This window comes from Anolis carolinensis, chromosome 3 (genome assembly GCF_035594765.1).
Source record: "Anolis carolinensis isolate JA03-04 chromosome 3, rAnoCar3.1.pri, whole genome shotgun sequence".
Classification (NCBI taxonomy): domain Eukaryota; kingdom Metazoa; phylum Chordata; class Lepidosauria; order Squamata; family Dactyloidae; genus Anolis; species Anolis carolinensis.
Window position 1 is genome coordinate 176,491,091 of NC_085843.1, and position 20,889 is coordinate 176,511,979.

General features: G+C 39.2%; 1 protein-coding gene across 2 annotated transcripts in view; it reads right to left on the reverse strand.

Annotated features, from left to right (window-relative positions):
* Positions 1 to 20,104, reverse strand: part of sh2d4b (SH2 domain containing 4B) — a 196,284-nt gene extending 176,180 nt beyond the window's left edge. Inside the window, exon 1 of one of the 2 annotated variants that reach the window (XM_008115808.3) lies at positions 19,255 to 20,102. In XM_008115808.3, coding sequence (XP_008114015.2) covers positions 19,255 to 19,438 — 184 coding nt within the window. In that variant the 5' untranslated portion in view covers positions 19,439 to 20,102. Of the gene's footprint in view, positions 1 to 19,254 lie in introns of both variants that reach the window. The other variant, XM_062975824.1, reaches the window with a different exon arrangement.
* Between the last annotated feature and the right edge of the window lie 785 nt (positions 20,105 to 20,889).

Consider the following 20,889-nt stretch of genomic DNA (forward strand, 5'->3'; position numbering starts at 1 on the left):
AGGTTTGCAGCCCATACAGTCTAATACAGAATTCAGGTAATACCTCTCAGTCATTCTGTTGTGGGATAGATTAATTGCCAATTATGGTTTTAATGAATAATTGCTTTGCAATCTTAAAGACATTAAAGTAATTCCAAAGTGTGCTTGCTTGATACAATTCCCTGGAAAAAAATCTCTCTTTTATGCCAAATGTCCCTTACAAATAAAGTTTCCTGCTTTTCCTGAGGCCCTTTCACACTAAACAAGCATAGCATGGCTCTTCCGTTGTGCTTTTGGAGAGTAATTACTGCATACATCCCTTTTGTTACTCTCCTCCAATATCTGTCCTCCAGATTGCGCCACTACTTTATGACCCTGTTTTCTGTGGTTTATTCCTATTCCCTTTCTCATCCCGAATTTTTAACCTAATGTTCATGTGGTTTTATTGTTCTTTTGATTTTGCTTAATGGCGTGTATATTAGACCCATCTGTATGTAACAACTACAGACCAATTTCCAACCTCCCATTTTTGGGCAAGGTTCTGGAGCGGGTGGTTGCCACGCAGCTCCAGGAGTTCCTCGATGACACTGATTTTCTGGACTGCTCGCAGTCTGGCTTCAGGCCTGGGTACAGCACCGAGACAGCTTTGGTCACCTTGGTGGATGACCTCCGCAGGGAGCTGGACAGGGGGAGTGTGACCCTGCTGGTTCTCTTGGACATCTCAGCGGCTTTCGATACCATCGACCATGGTATCCTTCTGGGGAGGCTCGCCGGGATAGGACTCGGTGGCACGGTTTTGCTGTGGCTTCGGTCCTTCCTGGAGGGCTGTTCCCAGATGGTGAAGCTGGGGGATACCTGCTCGGACCCCTGGCCTTTGACCTGTGGGGTCCCGCAAGGGTCTATCTTATCCCCCATGCTATTTAACATCTACATGAAACCGCTGGGAGAGGTCATCCGGAGTTTTGGAGGGCGTTGCCATCTCTACGCGGATGACACGCAAATCCACTACTCGTTTCCATCTGAATCCAAGGAAGCCCCTCGGATGCTGAACCAGTGCCTGGCCGCTGTGGCGGACTGGATGAGGAGGAACAAGCTGAGGATCAATCCTGACAAGACAGTCGCTCGTCTGATCGGGGTATCGGGTGGCAACCTGTGCTGGACAGGGTTGCACTCCCCCTGAAATCACAGGTCCGCAGTTTGGGGGTTCTCCTGGATTCAGCGTTGACACTTGAGGCTCAGGTGTCGGCGGTGGCCGGGAGGGCTTTCGCACAACTCAAACTTGTGCGCCAACTGCGACCATACCTCGTGAAGTCTGACTTGACCACGGTGGTCCATGCCCTAGTTACCTCTAGACTGGACTACTGTAATGCGCTCTACGTGGGGCTTCCCTTGAAGACGGCTCGGAAATTACAACTGGTCCAACGCTCGGCTGCCAGATTAATAATGGGGGCGAGTTACAGGGAGAGATCTACTCCCCTGTTTAAGGAGCTCCACTGACTGCCGTTCACTTTCCGATCCCAATTCAAGGTGCAGACCATCATTTATAAAGCCCTAAATGGTTTGGGACCCACTTACCTTCGTGACCGTATCTCCTACCATAAACCTGCCTGATCTCTTCGATCATCAGGGGAGGCCCTCCTGTCGCCACTGCCTGTATCCCAGACCCGCCTTGTGGGAACAAGGGAGAGGGCCTTTTCTGCTGTGGCCCCCCGTTTGTGGAACTCACTGCCCATTGAAATCAGGCAAGCCCCCACTCTTTTAGCCTTCAGGAAAGATTTAAAAACCTGGCTTTTCCGATGTGCTTTCGGAGAGTAACTATTACACACTTCTTTTGTTACTCCCCCCAACATCTATCCTCTAGATTGTTTTTCTATCTTATGTCCCTGTTCCCCGTGGTTGTATCCTTATCCTTTTCTCACCCCAAGTTTTAACAAAGTGTCTCATGCGGCCCACCCTGTTATATTGTTTTTTTTGTTTTGTTTGTTTTTTGATTTTGTGTTCCACTGTACATGATTATTTATTGTATTGTTTAATTGTATTATGATATGTTGTTTTTATATTTTGCTATATTGTACTGTTCTGGGCATGGTCCCATGTAAGCCGCCCCGAGACCCCGTTGGGGAGATGGTGGCGGGGTATAAATAAAGATTATTATTATTATTATTATTATTATTATTATTATTATTATTATTATTATTATTATTAACAGCATGATCCCACATCAATCCCCACAGTTCCATCCTATAGAATCCTGGGATTTGTAGGTTAAGAATGGACATTTGAAAGTCTCAGTCAGACATCTCTAATGCCTCAACAAACCCTAAATCCCATGACCTCATAGGATGTTACCCCATAAAATGCAACCCTAAAGTGGGATCATAGTGATATAATTGAGTAAACTGAAAGATCCCTAGGTCAAAAACAGCTGGAGCAGGGCAACGGAAAACAGTGAAACCTCTCCATGCTGGGTAGGGGATGAAGGAATGAAAGACATTTTTAAATGAGCAATTGAGAATATAGTGGATATATGGCCCACTAAGATTCCTATTGGGGGCAACTTTGGTAGTTGCCCTCACCAGTCTTGGGAACTCTTCAGACATGCCACTGGAGTCACCACAGATCATGGTTATGCTGGTGGTACACATCCAGGGGCACGGGAACTTGTTGCCCTACGCCCCACACCACCAACCATCTGGCTTGCCACGTTGGGGGCAATGCAACCACAGGAAGCCTCCCATATTGCCACCAGCGGCTTTTTTCTGTGGCAACTCCAGTTCCACATCATTTTGCCACAGAGCTGTATTTCTCCAGTGTATGATGGGAGCCGACAGGCTCTGTGGCAAAGTGGCTGTGGAACCAGAATTGCTGCCGAAATTTGCTCCGCCTGAAGATGTCCTTCTGGAGTCTCTTTCAGGAGAGCGGACTCTTGTTAGAACTAATTTCGGCCATTCAAGTTAGCTGAATGCCCACCAAATAACTGAAATCTATGGGTGAGATTTTTGGGGGATGAACCCATCCACTAGAGCAGGGGTCCCCAAACTAAGGCCCGGGGGCCGGATGCGGCCCTCCGATGTCATTTACCTGGCCCCCGCCCTCAGTTTTATAATATAATATATTGTATATACATATTGATAATAATATTATAATGTAATACAATATAACACTAATAATAATACCATATAATAATATTAATTATATATTCTATATTACATATAATATTACAGTATAGTGTTATAGTTCAATATAGTAATATATAATGCTAATATTGTGCTATGCTAATAATATAATATATTGTACAGTAGAGTCTCATTTATCCAACATTTGCTTATCCAACGTTCTGGATTATCCAACGCATTTTTGTAGTCAATGTTTTCAATACATCATGATATTTTGGTGATGGAGATTCCTATGGGATTTTGGTGGGGGAGATTCCTGTGGGATTTTCTGAGTCATGTGCCAAAATAGATATTTGATCACTTAACCTCCTTGAGTAAACATGTGAAACAAGTTGCAGATCTTACAAGATTTAACTTTCTTCTTCTGTGATTTTTACCATCTTTGCCTGATAAGCAAAGTAATGGGTATCAAAAGCTAGCATGATGTTTGTTTTTGTTTTTTGCCTTATAATGCTTTCATTTGGTAACTAACTAAGGTATCACCATACTGTGTATCTGTATTTTTTGTAATCTGGATAGATCTGAATGTACATTTCTCCTCCTATTGTAATTTCTGCCCCTGCAATAGAGCAAAAACTATGTTATATTCCTCCACCAGCATTTTCTTTTAACTATAAAGGTAACATAAGTTATAGTTGCATATAATTAGCAACTACTGAGTTACAATAAAAAAAGTTATGCTTTAGTTAATGCAAAAACAAATTAGCTAATATCAATTCATTGTTTGTTTCCTTGTCATTCCTCTTAACCTTGTGAATGACATTATTATCTTGCAATTTTAAAAAAGTGTAGTCTCCAGCTCCTTGAATTACATCTAGATAGGTGGTCAGCAACAGTTAAATTAAGTGGAGCATCACCAGAAACAATCCAAAAGCTGATGCTGATGCATAATATACTCATCCCCAGGGATAAAGAGACAAATGAACATGTCAATTCTAATTTCAAATAGAATAAAACAATATATTATAGTTGTGGGATTTTTTAAATACTCACTTTTTTAAAAAAAAATGTAGAGGATGTATACTTCTAAAGAAACTAAATGGAACAATATTAAAAGAATGCTCAGTTTTGCTTTCCCCATCTATTGCTCTGATGAGACCATTTCCCAAAATCACTTCAACTTCAACAAATTCTAAAATTCCTTCAAACAGTTTGTGAGAGAATAAACCTAGCCTTTGAGTAGTGACACATGCATTAATCAAAGTTAACGTCTGTTTATAAAATTCTCTTTCTACATAATATATCTCACCTCCATATCATTTTCTGGATTGATAATCTCAAACAAGATGCTTGTTTTTATATAAATAGCAACACCTTTTTTAGGATGCACCTACAGTATACATTTCTTCTGCACCTAGTTTAACAAGACATTTTTGATTCTGCATGTAATATAGATTTTTGAAGGAAAAAAATATTTATCTTCTCTTGTAATAAAGAAGGGAAAGGTTTTCTCCTCTTAATATAGTTATTAAGTCCTTTGGTATTAAGGTTTCAAGAAAATCACAAATTGATTATTTGTCTCTTCCTGAAATTTTTTTGTTCTTATTTCACACCAATAGCCATTCTGCATGAAATCCCCACCAGGCTCCTGATTAACGCCTTTCGGTTTGTAGAAATACTTTTCATCCATTACCTCTTATCTCCCCTGATTCACTATTCCTTTTGGTGATCATATTTGAATTAATATAGCAGTTCCAAACTGGAGCATCATTCCTTCTGATCCTCATGTCCTTTGCCTGAGGTATCACATATCTATTCCAAATCAAGACAGAAATAGCACTAGCAAGGGGTTCAGCCACTTCAAATTCCCTTTTTAGATTTATTTATTTAACAAAATATTCTATATATCACCCTAAACCTCAAAATCTCAAGACAGCATGCAGGCAAAAGCAATTTAAAATAATTTAGAACAGTATTTAAAAACTAGTACAGAATAAGTTTGGCAGTAAAAGGTAAAAGATATCAGTTTCTTTGGACTGGATTGTCACTGTGGTCTGTTTCAACTTTCTGATTCTATGAAAATAAAACAAAACAATGTAAAGCCAAGTATTTGTGCAACTTTAGGGGACAGAGAGCTTAGCTATTTCAAGACATATAGTTTAACTTTACATCAGAATAAAGCCAGCAGCTTTGTGCCAATTGACTCTCCAAGAAAAATGATATTCCTCAACCAGGTTGCCACAAAAGAGAAGGTCTCTGTTAGAAGCCATATGTTACAAATTAGAATCTTCCACCATCTGAAGATTGTCTTCCTCCAGCTGACAAATATAATTAACTCCTAACATGTCCAATCTGGGAATTACAGTATTATTCAATTGCATACATTAGGCTACTTTTCAACCATCACAAGTATAGCTTTCATGTGGGTCTCAAACTGGTTCCAGGATTTCCTTTGTAATAATCTGCATAGCAAAACCATTTCCTTCAATACTTATTTGAAACTGAATTAAATGGTTATTGTCGATGGGGCCCATATTTGACTTTACCATCAAAATCCAGTTTGTTCATATATTTTGAAAATAAAGTTCTGTCCTTATTTTGGCATTTATCCTGCTAAGCCTTTTGGTAATGACTTTTTCACCATTATTGTTTCCTTTCTTGGGTTGTAATCCACATTGTGCCACCAAACCCACTGGGAATTTCAATCCAGTAAGTCTCTCACTTAGTCTGATACATCTCACAATGCTATTGTGGGCTACAGTAGAAAACAAAAGAGCTACATATTCCACTTTGCATTAATATCCGGAAAGAAAGAATCTAAAGAATCTTTGCTGAAAATTCAGAGATAGTTTGTGTGCAGGATTCAAAGTGTCTTTTCTCCCCTTATGAATCTTACTCTAGAATTGCTTGATACTCTTTCCCAAAACTCCAGTTCATTAAATCCTGTACCATTTTATTTCAATAGGAATCATTTATGAATACTTGCAAACTCATCAGATTAAAGAGCATAGAACCTTGGGAGTCAGGGTTGTTAGGTGACTTGTATTTTTAAAGTCATGACTTAGTGCCAATTCATTTTATTTTCCCTTTCAGGGAGCTTATTCCTGCATACAAAATACCCACAGCTTTATTGATGAATGGTTTACACATGTATAAGTTATGGCCTTTGCTGGCAAAATACCTGAGTCAGGACCTGCATGCAAGCATTTTATCAGCAACCACTCCACTTCATATACACCCATAAAATAATGTTGTTAGCATGGACAGGAATTGGTTCCAAAATAATGTATGAAATGGCCCTGTCATGTGTGGTTTCACAGATTTATGGATCATAATGGATGCCATTAATTCAAAACAGAAAAGAGACACAGAAGGATGACCATATGTCAGTATTAATTTCTTTTTTCTCATTTTGGATTGCAGGCAAAGATAAGTAAGTGCCAAACTGTCAAGGCAGCCTTGATTCTGCTCCTTTCTCAATATTAAGACTCCCAAACCAGGGTTCGCTGTTTGAAAACAACAGTAATTTTGGTTGTTTTCAACTTCAACTGTGTTACCTTTTTGATAGAACCAACATGGCTCCCGAAAATCAGGTTTTTGAAGCCCTCTAATCCAGAAAGTGAACGAAGGAATATGTGTGTGTGTGTGTGTATGTATATATATATATATATATATATATATATATATATATATATATGAGAGACAAATGGTGTCCTCCCCTGCCACTAAACAACAAAAGTACAAGCCCCAGAACCTAGAAATTTGGCAGCACAATCCACCATCCTTGCCCCTAGGTTCCGACAACAAAAAGAAAAGAAAAATAAAGTCCTAATTAGAGGGAGAGGAATAATTGTTTTTAGCCAATTGCTGCCAGTTAGAAGACTAAGCTCCGCCCACTTGGTCTCCTAGCAACCTACTCGGGCCTCACTCTCTCTTCCCCACTGCCTATAAAATACAGATTATCTAATTTGCACTGGATTATATGGCATTGTAGACTCAAGGCCCTTCCACACAGCTATATAACTCATTTATAATCTTATATTATCTGCTTTGAACTGGATTATCTTGAGTCCACTTCAGTGTGCATTTTATTCAGCTCTGTAGAAGGAGCCTCATATAATCCAGTTCTAAGCAGATAATATAAGACTATCAATATACAGCAGACTCTCACTTATCCAACATAAACACCCTGGCAGAACATTGGATAACTGAATATGTTGGATAAAAAGAAGGGATTCAGGAAAAGCCTCTTAAACCTCCCATTCCCTCTCAACCCTATCTGCTGCCAAACGGCCATCCATGTCTATGCCAGGCATCCTCAGAGACTCTGAGATTTGTTTGAAAACAGACAAGTGGGATGTTTATTTCTATCTCAGCCATGATATCCAGGATGGGACAACTCTGATCGGTCTCAGGCGACTGTGAATGTTCTACTTGGCCACATTGATTACCATTGAATGCCCTTGCACCTTCAAGGCCTGGCTGCTTCCTGCTTCAGAGGGGCAATCCTTTCTTAGGAGATGTTAGCTGGCCCTCAGTACATCATATCTGGAATTCCCTGATTGCTCAGTGCTGTTCTTTAGTTAACTGTCCTGATTTCACAGATTTTTTTAATACTGGGAGCCACATTTTGTTCATTCCAGGCAGGCAGGAACCATCCAGGCTTCCAAGCTACAAGGCTATTTAGTGCCAATTCCAATATTCACACTTGCCTAAAGCAGACAACAGTTCTTTCTTCCACCCTGGTCACCCACAGATATATCAACCCCACTTCCTTTCGTTACAACACATTTCACAACCTCTGAGGATGCCTGCCATACACGCAGGCAAAACATCAGGAGAGAATACATTTGGAACATGACCAGGCAGACCACAGAACTCAGAGCAACTCAATACAAAGAGAAACAAAAATAATAAAATAAATACAAAAAACAAATAAAAAAACAAAATAAAATAATACAATTTAAAAAACATAAATAAAAATAATATAATCAAATAATAAAATATAATACATACAAATAATAAAATAAAATAATAAAAAACACTAAAAATAATTAAAACACTAAAGATTAATACAATAAAATACTATAATAATAGAAAATAACTAACAATAATACAAGAAAATAATAAAATATAATAAATAAAAAAGATAAGTTACAATAAAATTAATTAAAAAATACAAATAACATCAAATAAAAATTCCACAACAATTTTTAACCAATACCACCACCACTATGCCACAGCAACGCGTGGCTGGGCACAGCTAGTATACATACATGATTAAATGCCTGGGTTTTGAAGTTACATCTGCTTGAAAGGCCAGAGGTACTGTTTCTTCTTTGGTAGGCATTTATCCCTATCACTAGAATCTGACAGAAGCACAAGACCAAGTATTTAGCAAATAAGTTCAACTCTCACCACATGGACTTTTTTTCTGTGGCTGAAGGCTCTGAAGTCAGTGGGATGGTGGGTGGATTTTTCTCTAGTCTTTTTCCTCTTAACTTTATTTAAAGACTTAATTTTTGTTATTTTTTTCCCAAATGAAGCAATGACTTCAGCAATCTCATTGTGAGGAAAGTCTCTCCCCAAAAATGCAGATTTTGAAGACATTTTTCTTCAATTCAAGATTTATTCTTTTTAAAAAAATCATCTTTATTAAAGTTTTACAATAGATAAAATAATCGACAAGAAGAATTTGAAATCATGAAAGATTATAGAAGGAGAGGAGAAAAGAAAAGAGGAGATAATCGAGGGGGGAAGGGTAGTAGGGGGTGGGAGAGGGAAGAAAGAAGGACAAAAGTGTGAAAGTAGGGTGTGCACAAAGCTGATGAAGATAGAGAACAGAATAGCTAAAATAGTTAGAAGTAAAGGTTGTGAGAAGGTCTGATTTTATTTGGTGTTGACTTCCCGGGACTCTTCTATGAGGTTTTAATCCTTTTCCTTCATCCATCTCTGACTCTTGACTTTTCTTCTCCTGTCTTCTTCCTGTATTCCTGAATCCTTAGGTCTAATCTTCATCTTTTTCTTTGTTAGATTCTTGATTTACTTCTCATTGTTCTTACCTGATTTCCCTCCTATTTATACTTGTTTTGTTTATATGTGTATATTTGTATCAATGTCTTATAGTTTTTTGTTTTAGATATTCTGTTACTCTACTCTAATCTGTCTTTTTCATTGGTATAACTTTACTTTTAGATAGTAAGAAGGTGAGCCTGTCCATGTTCCTTATGTCCTGAAGTTTTTTCAGCCATGCCTTCTCTTCCATGATCTTCCTTTTCTTCCAGAGCCTAGCATAGCATATCCTTGCAGCTGTCGTTAAAAGGAAAAGTAATTTGTTTTTATTTTTTATCAATTTTTAGATCACATATGCCTAGTAAGAATAATTCTGGTTTCAATGGTATTATTGTTTCTAATACTGTTTGTAATATATCTCTCATTTTCTTCCAATATATTTTAGCCTTCCCACTTGTCCACCACACGTGGTAGCAGGAGCCCTCTTTCTCATTACATTTCCGCCACTTGTTCCTCATATTCTTGTAGCATTTCCCTAATTTTTGGGGTGTCATATGCCATCTGTAGACCATCTTAAACCAGTTTTCTTTTAGATCTGTTGCATAACTATATTTTAGTTCCTTTTCCATATTTATTGCTATTCCTCCTGTTTTATCTTCCTGCCTATGTTCTCTTTCCATCTAATCATATATAACTTTTCTTCCTCCTCTGTTTCCCACTCTAATAGTTTCTTGTAAATTTTTATTATTGTCTTTCTGTCTGACTGCATAATTTTATCCCAAAAATGATTTTGGTCTGCGAATCCTAATTTTTTGTCTCTTTTTATTTGTTTATTTGCCAATATTGGAACCAAGAAATATTTTTGTCCAAATTATTCATTTCTTGTTGTTTTCGATATCCAATCTTGTTTTACTACTAAATTTTGTTTTGTTTTACTTTTTTGTTTTGTTTGTTTAAACAATTTTGTTTTACTACTAAATCTTTGTATTTTAGCCAAATTTTCCACCCTAATACTCTTCTTTGGGAGGCCTCTAATGGTGAAATCCATAATGGTGTTTTTTGTATACCTTTTTTAAATTTAAAGTGTGTGTGCATTTTTTAAAATTCAAGATTTATTCTGTGCAAGGAAATTTCACAAGACCATTACGCACAGAAAGCTGCACTTTCTACACAGAAACAGGCTGCATGTTCTGTGCAGAATAGCTTTCACTGAAAAATGCTGCTTTCTCCATAAAACAACCATGTGTGACTTTTGTATAGAATAAGTCTCAAACTGCAAATATTTCCATCAATCCAGGATTCCTCTCATCAGTTGAGAAACTTTTTTTTTACTATTTTTGAATATTTTCCAATATTCTCATTTTTATTACTTTAGGTGAGCCATCCGAGGTTATAAAGCCTATCCAAAAAGACATTGGTTCAGCACCTTAAATTTGATTTCAGTAACCACTTTATAAATTCTTTCAATATTATTTTCCTCATGCAATAACCAGAGAAATATTATCAATCTATGACCTCATTGCACTAGAGTTTGGATCCACTTTAAATCCACTTTAGGGAGGGGGCTTTAAACAGCTTAGCCAGACAGGTCCTGGGCCTCACCAAACAACAAACTCCAGAATACTGCAGGAGGCAAAAACCAAATTTAAAGTGGATTCATGCTCTAGTGTGATGAGGCAGCTAGATCAAAGCACATCCCTCTGTTTGCCATCTATCAAAATTTCCAAACTATTCCAGGAAAGGGCTTTTGTTGTTCTGATCAATTTATCAAAGCATATAATGTTCTGAAGAAGGAGCAGGATATGGACATTGCCTTTGCTATTTTGCTTTTCCCTCCCCTCAAAATCACATTTTAATAACCATTTTTAAGGTGCTCTTTTATTCTAAATGTAACAGATGTTTACATGAAAGAACCAAAACAAACAAAAAACCACACTACGCCACACCACTGTTAAAACATTTCATCGTTATTTGATTCTTTGCCCCAAATATGATAATATACAGATTAAATATAGAAATTTCATTTTTTTCACAGTGTTCTGTGAAAGGGTTTTATAAAAAGGGTTTTATAAAATTCCAACTCTGATGCATTTTTTTTGTGAAACTGTTGCAAATTTTGTCCTTGAGATTAGTAACTTTTAAGTATGTTTTCTTTTTATCTGTGACTTCCTCTTGGTGTATACATCTGTGTTGTATGCCAATTTTGTTGTCCACACCACTGTCTGACAAAATCATATTATCCCAGCTATTATTCCTTCTATTGCTGTCTTTTACATTTGGGTTGTAGCCCACACAAACTATATTAAGCCCAGAGACTTTCAGTAGATGACTACTCCTAAAAGAGGAATGTCTAATACTGTAATCAACTCAGTACCCAGAGTAGACTATCTTGTTCTTATTGCTTGAGTCTGCTCTGATCTTTGCCATTTTAATGGAGGATAAAGAGATGAGAGGACAATGTATTGTGATATTGTGATATTAACTATCCCGAGAGCTCATTGTTATTGTAGCAAGCTCTGGTAGCATCAGTGCTATTTTTTGAGAGTCTCAGAATTTGTGTTGCTGCCAAGCATTCCCTGTGAAGACAAGGATAAATGCCCAACTGACTTTTGCCCCATATCAATAATTCTATCATTTCCACCAGTGGTTTCCATCATTAAGATTGTGGCACAGCATTTCTTTCTCCCCTACTTCTGCTAGGATGTTGGATAGTTTTTTATAAAAAAATAGTTTTTTATAAAAAAAAAATTAAATTTGTATTGGGCGCATAGATCCCTACTAATAGAATGTGTTTATATTGAAACCTCACTTTGACAATTAATATTCTACCTTCTTGATCCTCATATATTTTCTCTGGATTTAGTTCCTTATTTATATAGAACAGCACCCCATTGGTTTTCTTAACATTGCATGTCGTAAATAACTGTCCTAATTTATTTTGAACTAACAGATGTTTGCCTCTGGATACAAAGTGGGATTCCTGAATACAAGTTATATAAATAATTTTATATAAGAAGTGAAAAACCCTTTTTATACAATCATTCAACCCATTCACATTCATGGAGATGAATCTTAACCCATGTGATTTCATTTTTGTTTATCTCCTCCCTCTCCCTCCACCCTCCCTTATCCATAAAACAGCAGAGAAAGAAAAAAACCTCCCCAAATTTCACTACTGTTTACTATGTACCCCTGGAACCTTAAACTGTCTCTGAACCCAGCTCTTCTTCTTCTCCTTCTTCTTCATTGTCTTCTTCATCTTCACCATCTCCCCCCTTCAGGTGACTCTGTCCTTCCCCCTCTACTTGTTGGCTCTGTGATGCCACCATGGCCTCCTGATCCTTTGGTGGTCTTCTTTTTTGTGGGCGCATCTCCTCTCGGTCCGTGTCATCCTCAAAGTCCCTATTGTACTTTCGTAGAAATTGTTCTGAAAGGCAAACAGTGATGACAACTATCTTCTGCTTGCTTTCTCTGTTTTAGTTGCTGTTCTGGATAACTCCTGAGCCAGGGAGCAACATCCACCAAAGCCTTAGTCTTCTCTTGGATGCAGAAAACTACCAAGAATAATCCGCCACCCTCCACAAAGAAGCAAATGTTCTGCCTTCTGTACTCAGCTGGGGAAGGAGAGGTTTCTATTTAATACAACATTAAATATCCATTATGTTGCTGCACTGATTTTTTAACAAATTAAACATAGCTTGTGCCATTTCAGAGCCCTCTTGTTCCGCCACATTGCCTGAGCATGCAAAGCTCCTCTGATCACACAGCAAAGCTATTTGTTTGAGACATGCATTATTATTTTGTAAACTACATTCTTTAAGGAGCAAATAAAAATTCTCTTGATGAAGCAAAAGCACAATATTAAGCTCAAGGTTACAAAAAGAGTTGAGGTGAGTGTTTTGAAGGGATTCCAGAGCAGCACAGAGCAGCTACAGCCCTTTTTAGGGAAATAACTTTTTGATGGTGTGAACTAAAGTATAGGAAAGAATGGTTCCTTCATTTGAGATAGGATCAGTTCCTCCTAAGTGGGTATGAGAGGTAGAAGAAAAATAATTAAAAATTGCAGATTCAGAGGATATCATAATATGGCTGCACACCCATGTACATTTCAGGAGTTATTGTCACTAATAAGGTAAAGGTAAAGGTTTCCCCTGACATTAAGTCTAGTCATGTCCGACTCTGGGGGTTGGTGCTCATCTCCATTTCTAAGCCAAAGAGCTGGCATTGTTCATAGATACCTCCAAGGTCATGTGGCCGGTATGATTGCATGGAGCACCATTACCTTCCCACAGAGCGGTACCTCTTGATCTACTCACATTTGCATGTTTTTGAACAGCTAGGTTGGCAGAAGCTGGGTCTAACAGCAAGAGCTCACCCCACTACTTGAATTTGAACTGCCAACGATTTGGTCAGCAAGTTCAGCAGCTTAGCGGTTTAATCCGCTGCACCACCAGGGGGCTTATTGTCACTAATAGTAATCCCTATATTCAATTTTTACTATTTTCAATATCTACAATCCTGCCACTAACCACAGGGAGTTCTACATTGAGACTTTGTCTCAGGTTCGATCCAGAGTAACAAATTCCATATCGCCCCTAGGTTGGTTTTTACCACCAGCCCCAAGCTGCTGCAGAAGCAGCAGGATGTTCTTAACCACCAGCTCCCAGGCCACTGTGCAGGCAGGAAGTTTCCTGATCATCTAATAGTGTCAAATCTGTTTTGGTGCTGCTAGATGCCCACCCTTACTGTCCTCCTGTTCTCATCATAGCAGCAGCCACCATGCATGATATACGTAGTGTCTGTCACTAATTGCCTGAAGTGACACCTGTTGTGGTGCCAGAGCAACATGGTTGTAGAAAGAGGGGAGAGGAGGAATCGTCCCTTCTTCTACTCCTTCCTTCTCCAATCGTCTTTGCACCCCAGCCAAAGTCACTACAGGTGTCAAGCGATGGACACTAGCAAAGTCCCACCCAGTTACCACTACTATGATGACTACAAAAGGAGGGGGTGAGTGCCATCCCTTATCCCGAGGCTACCTGAACCCAGGGAATACAGGATGGTGGTGTCAGCAGTTGTGGCTAGTTCCATCTTGGAACTGTCCCAACTACCTACATAGTCATAATTTGCTCCAGATTCTTGGGGCAACTCCAGAGTAACCTGTCACTTTTAAAAATGCAGTTCAAGATCACATGAAGCACATTTAATCCAAATCAGCTCCATGAGTCATGCAGCCACGACTCTTACCCACTCCCCCCTGTAGTACATGGGTTCAGTGTAGATCTGCCCCATGTGAGCATTCCTGAAATCTGGATAATGATGGTAGGGCTATACTGCAGGGAGACTTGCATTAAAGCAAATATGGACTCTGATGCTTTTACTGCAACAATACTACCATAGTACCTCTCAGGGAACCAAATATTCATTCTACCACTGTTAGACTTCAGCATGGTATTATATTCATTCACCTTATTAGAGAGCACTTTCCAAACTTTACCTTGAAATTGAGTGAGAATGAAAAATCTGGCTGTGATATTAATCTCTGATGGCTCTATAACACATATATATGACAGCTAACAAACAATAAAAATGTACTAGCATTCTTAAGGCTCTTAAAATCCACCAGAGCATTTGAAGTATTTTAGTTATTTTTGCTCTTAATCTCTTCTACAACGATTATAGAGAGGTGTTTTTTCTCTCTTCTTTTTGTAGTCATGACTGAATACCGTTGGCCACTGTAACCATACATTCCGTATCCACAGATCCCAGTATCTACAGCTGAAAAAATGTTCCTCCAAAAATCCAAAAAGTAAACGTTGATTTTGTCGTATTATGTATAGGACACCATTTTACTACATCACTATGTCTTTAATGGGACTCAAGCATCCATGGATTTTGATATCCATAGTGGATCCTGGAATCAAACCCAATGAATACCAAAGTCCCACTGCAGTCTTGTGTTTTAAATGATGGTATTGAGTCTGTTCTAACAAAACTATGGCATTATGGGTGTTATTTCAGGTTGAATTTTTAAAAAGATTAGAAGTATGATTAATAAATGCACACACTTTTTTCCAGTCTTGCCACCATCTCCTTTTATCTTCACAATGAAGCAGGAATGTGTGTTAGGCTCAGGGATATCGACTAAGCTAAAGTCATCTACAGAATGGAAGTGAAGGACTGAATCCTTAACCAATACATTAATCCTTAGTCCAAAGGGAGGAAATAGTTTTTCGTTGTTTATAGTCAGCCTCCCCCTTTCCCCAAATATATACACAGAGAGACTTTTTAAAAATATGAAGTGACTTTGCAGGGCTACTGTATGCTGTTTTGTAAGACTCCCCCCCCCCCCCCAAGTGGAACAGGAAAAGAAACTGAATAGCACAAGGACCTAATCACATGGGGAAAATTCCATGTCCTAGAATACTTTGCCAATGCAGTCTGCATGGAGCCCACCAGATCTCATCAAATGATGCACATCTACTTCCAGTGGGGCTCCATGCCGGCTGTGATGGATTTGCTCTGCTGCCCCATGATTTGCCACACTGCTCAACCCCACTGTCCCCGCATCAAGGTTCCAATGTGATGAGGTCCTAAAAGTTACACATGTCACTTCAAGCTATTCAAGGTGACAGATGCAGTGGTATAGCAGTGAACCCCTGAAGCTTTGGGAGAACCAAAAACTGGTTGGTACAGCTCTGTAAGCTTTGGAGCTTACCTACCCCTGCCTCAGACCAACACTTTGCACTATATAATTATAACTCTTCAGTCCAATATACAGCTATGACAAACTCCAACATCTATACTCTCCTGTCAATTAAAAACCATCTCTATAAACTTTGCAACTTCCCCACTGTATTGATGTCACAATACAGTTACTTTAGAAATTAACTGTGCACCCATCCACATTGTACCAGTTCAGTTCAGAGTGACTTTGTTGCCAAAATTAAAAACATTGTCATCCTAATTTATGCAGGATGGACATCCCATTTTCCAATCATTCTTCCCTGAGGTCTGGTTTTTTAAAAAACAAAAGACTTATGGCTAAAGACATGGGTGAGTCATTTGGAAGAAGTAAATATCCATAAAATGTTGAACATAGGTGAATTGTGTGCACTCAGAGAGAGAAAGACAGACAGGGTAGAGTTTTCTCTGATCATTTTATTCTCTTTTTCATCATTCTTTGTAAACTAGAAAATTAATTACCCGCAAAACAACTCTGTGCTCTAAAAAGCAGAATAGGTTTAATGTATAATTTATATATGGAAATGCAGCTGTCAAAAGTATGACAAATGACTATATAAAAATGTTGCAGTTACATTTTCGGGTGTTAGCGTGCATTAAGTTCATCTCCAGCACAAGAGAACCGTCATCCTCTTAATGTTATTTTGCTACAAGAAATTGAACAGCAGCATTCTTAGTGCCACACATACCGCTTCCCCCACCAAAACCACCAACATAGAGATCAATCAAATTGAACAGGCCTTTATTCAGGAAGGACTGTAAAAATGCAACAATGCTGCAGAACAGCAAATACCCTTCACAGTATTTTTTTAAGTGGGGCACAGAAAATAGGATAAAATATGGTAAAATATTCTGATCCCAACATTAATAATATCGAGCTAGAATTTGGGGGTCCCCTTCCTTGGGGAGAGAACCCTAGCTTCTCCCAGGTGCAAGTTCAGCAATCTGGCAAGGGGGAGTCGCTAAAGATCAAGGATCCCCGCTTCAATGATCTCACCCTCAGACGTGAAGAAAGAGCCGGTGCTCTTGTTTATTCAGTTCAGCTGAAAAGAATGACAAACGCGATCGTTCGTCAGGGAGCCATATCCCCCAGTACCATACAGCAGTTTTTATAAACAAAAAGACAGGTGGAGAGATTTAAATTTCCCGCCTGCCTCCCTCCTCCCTGCCTTGCGCTGATTGGCTCTTGATCGGACAGCGCGGAACCTTGTCCAATCAGAGGGCTTCCTATGGTCCAGCGTCTCAGCCAATCAGAGGCGAGGGGGCGGGCCAAGCCGCGGACAATAAATGGCTAAGCGGATTATAGATAAACAAATGACCTGATATGTCAAGAGGAAATGCCAAGGACCCTGCTGAGCCCTCAAGGCAACTTCCGAGGGTGCAAATATACATATGTGTCTGACGAGCCTTGTCAGACCTGGTGAGTCAGCTTGTAGAAGTATTTGTTTTCTGAATGAGTCCGGTTCAGTAACAAAGAGCTGTCATCCAGAATAATCTGGACATTTTTGCTCCAGGTGTAAATGAAATGTCAACTAAGCGGCCAATTCCATACTTAATGGTCTGCTCCAAAGTTAAGAATAGGGGAGGCCAAGTCTATTGTCCATGCAAGATGGTATCGGTTTGTCCCGTGGTGAGGGGCAATCTCCTCCGGTTTGTGTTGCAATTTGTCTGTCCATACAGGTTTCCAGGTCAGAGCTTGGTCACCTTCAATATTTCATAATATAATATATATCTCATGGTAATAAAAGGAAAAGGGAACATGCAGGGTACATAGGACACATGTGGGAACATAATTCAGCTTGTATCACCCATCCCAGAGCCCAAGATTTAATGCAGGGGGTTCATAAAGTGATAAAAGTTCAGAAAAGGGGGGGGGAATCTGGGGCAATCCAGGTGAAATAGCCATTCTGGGCCAAAGGTCAGCGGGGGGGGGCACTCCGAAGGTGAGGGCAGTTCATGGATGGCAGGCAGGGAGCCCTGGGTGACCCCCTCCACACCCAGCACGCAGTCCGAACCTTTGTTGGCCTGATTTTGCAGGGAAAGCTGTACCGCAGCACGGGGAAACTCCATTTTGACAGTTTTGACAATCAGCTGATTTGCTTCTTAAAACTATTAATTTGAGAATGGGTGGTCTCCTTGTGACGAGGAGGTCTTTGGAGTTATGGGTTAGGAAGATGGTCATGCTTGGGGTCGAAATGAGAAAGATATGACTGGAAATAGAGGCTGTGGGGGGTTAGTCCGTGAGAGGAAAAACCTCTCTCCTGCGGTTTGTCCGGACGGAGCGAGAGAGAAGGAGGCAGAGCTCCTAAGATCGGAAGGGAATTCATGCTACAGTCAAAGAAAGGATACAAAATAACCACTTGAGGAGAAGTTGGAGCAAGAAGATTCTTTTATTAGGGATTTGTTACATAGTTAAAAGTCTGAAAGGGATAGGGAAGAAGCAGAAGACATATCTTAAGCTACTGCTGGGGCATGCATGCATTGCCAGATTGGTCTCAGCATGGTTCCTTCCGATCGGTGGAACTCACTGCTGCAGGTCAGATTAGGCTGAATGCAGATGACCAGCCTGGTTCAACCACATTAATAGGTCATGTGCTGAGCTCTAGAAGCTATGTCTACATTTCTTCAATTATTTTCCCTCTTGACATTAAGATCTTTATTAATGCATCTTCATGTTTACAACCTTCTCATGAGTTGAATCCTAGTGGTTACTCCCAACCTGAATAGCCTCAATTAATCCATTGTTGAATGGTCACTACTTATGGCATTCCTATAATTTAACAGAGCAGCTCTATTTGGGATTAAGAATACAATTCATGATCTGTATGTGCCTGTTGCCCAGTTTTTTTAATTGCAGTTTATAATTACTCAGTGTCTGTTTTAGTTATTGTCAGATAAGGACTGTATTTCCACACATTAATGAAGAATCATGTTCTCAATAAACGGAAACATTTCTGCCCCGATTTTAGAGGTGGGGGAAGTTACCTTCCACCCTCACTCCAGTCCATTCCCATCCCAATATTTTAGACCTTCAGTAAATTCATTCTTTTCTTTTCTAGTTTATTTATATGTTGTACATCTAGGAATTTAAGCAAGTAATGAGCCTGTAAGGGGAATATGAATGCTCCAAAATGAAGATGTTACAGTTCAGCCTGTAACTTAATTCCCATTCTAGTGTTGACTTAATTCCCATTCTAGTGTTATAAAGCCATTGCATCTCATCAGTCAGAGTGCTTCTAGGCCTCAATTTGAGTAGGTTAAATTCAAGACCAATATAATCAGAAAATCTTAACTTTCACCTCTCTGAAATTTATTTCAGACAGCTACTGCTATAGCAAACACATAATATATACAACATTTCATAAAGAAATCAGCGGTTGGGATCATAAAAGCTGTAAAATCTTACTCTGTTGAAGTCTTGCTGTTTTCTTCAGCAAGGCTTCATTGCCGTTGACTCTCTCCTCTCTCTCCTTCCATCTCCTAACCTGCTCTTCCCTCATCTTATAGAAGAGGACATGCTTCTGTTCTTCATTTAGTTCAGCCAGTAGCTCCGGATCGATGTACATATCTCGTAGAATTTGCTGCAGCATGGCAAAATAGTGCAGAGAGCCACTTGCAGATGGGAGAGAAATTCAAAAACAAACAAAAATTTTGTTCAAGGTGGCAAAATACTGCTTCAGTACTTCCAGGAACAACTAGAAGCAAAAGAGCTGGTATTTCTTGTGACAGTCTGGGTTCTCTTTCATGCTCCGATCACTTTCCTTTAATCGCCACAAAAATATAAGCTTCTCATGTCACCTTTCAACAGGTGTTCAGTAGAAAAAGATGGAATAAGAGATAGCCAATGGGGCGGACCACTTGAGTGATAGTAAAGGCACATTAAAGACAAATTGGCCACAAAAGCAAAAGGAGTAGCTGCTGAAATACCTGGAGACAGCTCAGTGTTTATTTTTAAAACCTAGTCTTGTTATGGCATATTGTTCTCATTTCTTTAGTATGGTGTATCTTCTGATGCAGTTTGTATGTGTCTTTTTGCTTATTTTAAAATCTGTGATGTCATGGTTAAAAGCAACGACTGCCCTGGTGTTATCTGTGTCATTGCAGTGATCTGTGAGAATGCTAAGAGGCTAAACACAGTTACATATTAAATTCTGCTCTGCTTACTTTTGCCAGTTGCTGGAGCATACCATGCCACCTGGCTCTGTCCAGGGTCATGTGTTGGTTTTGCCAGGAAGGATGATGCTTTGGCAGCAGTGATGAAAAAGGATTTTCAAACTTCCCAAAAGGAAGGAAAGAAAGAAAAGAAAGAAAAGAAAGCCTTGAAGAGCAGTCCAAAGTTGTGGGGAGAAAACTCGAAGGAAAAGTAATTAATATTAATTAAGCAAAGCCCTGTCCTTGGCAATTTAAGGAGATAGTGTTAACCCTCCTGCCATGAATCTTCTTTCTTTCCTCTCACTGCAGAATGGAAAAGAAGATTGCTTTTTAAGCAAATTGTGACCTTTTGCTGTTTACTGGCATTTTCCCTGAGCTTTATGAAATACTCTTGTTATTTCTTTAGTTTCTGTTAAAATAATTTATATGTTAATAATCACCCAACCCCACCCCACTCTAAAAGTTTGAAATGTGCAGGAATTGATTTAAAGCTGTAAAATCTCCTGTTAGTTTTTGAATTTCTCTCCTGTCTGCGAGTCTTTATGGGAGACAAGCAATATACCACAAAATTGTGAGCAAGCTTCCAAATAGGGATATAAAACTCTCAGTTCCTATTTGTTTTCTGAATTCCACCTGAATCTTTTTCCCATCCAGGGTGGGGGTATGGACTGGGTGGTTCTTGTGGTCTCTTCCATTTCTAGGATTATATGACCCTTTCGACTTCACTACCAAATAGTACTGGTGCCTTAACAAACTGCATTAATTCTACAACACCCAGGAGTCCATAGCACTGAGTCATAACATTCAAATTGGAGTCAAATTGCATTAAGGACATTATCGCACTGGCGTGAGAGAAGCAGGGAAAGGCGTTGGGGAGAGTGAGGACGCA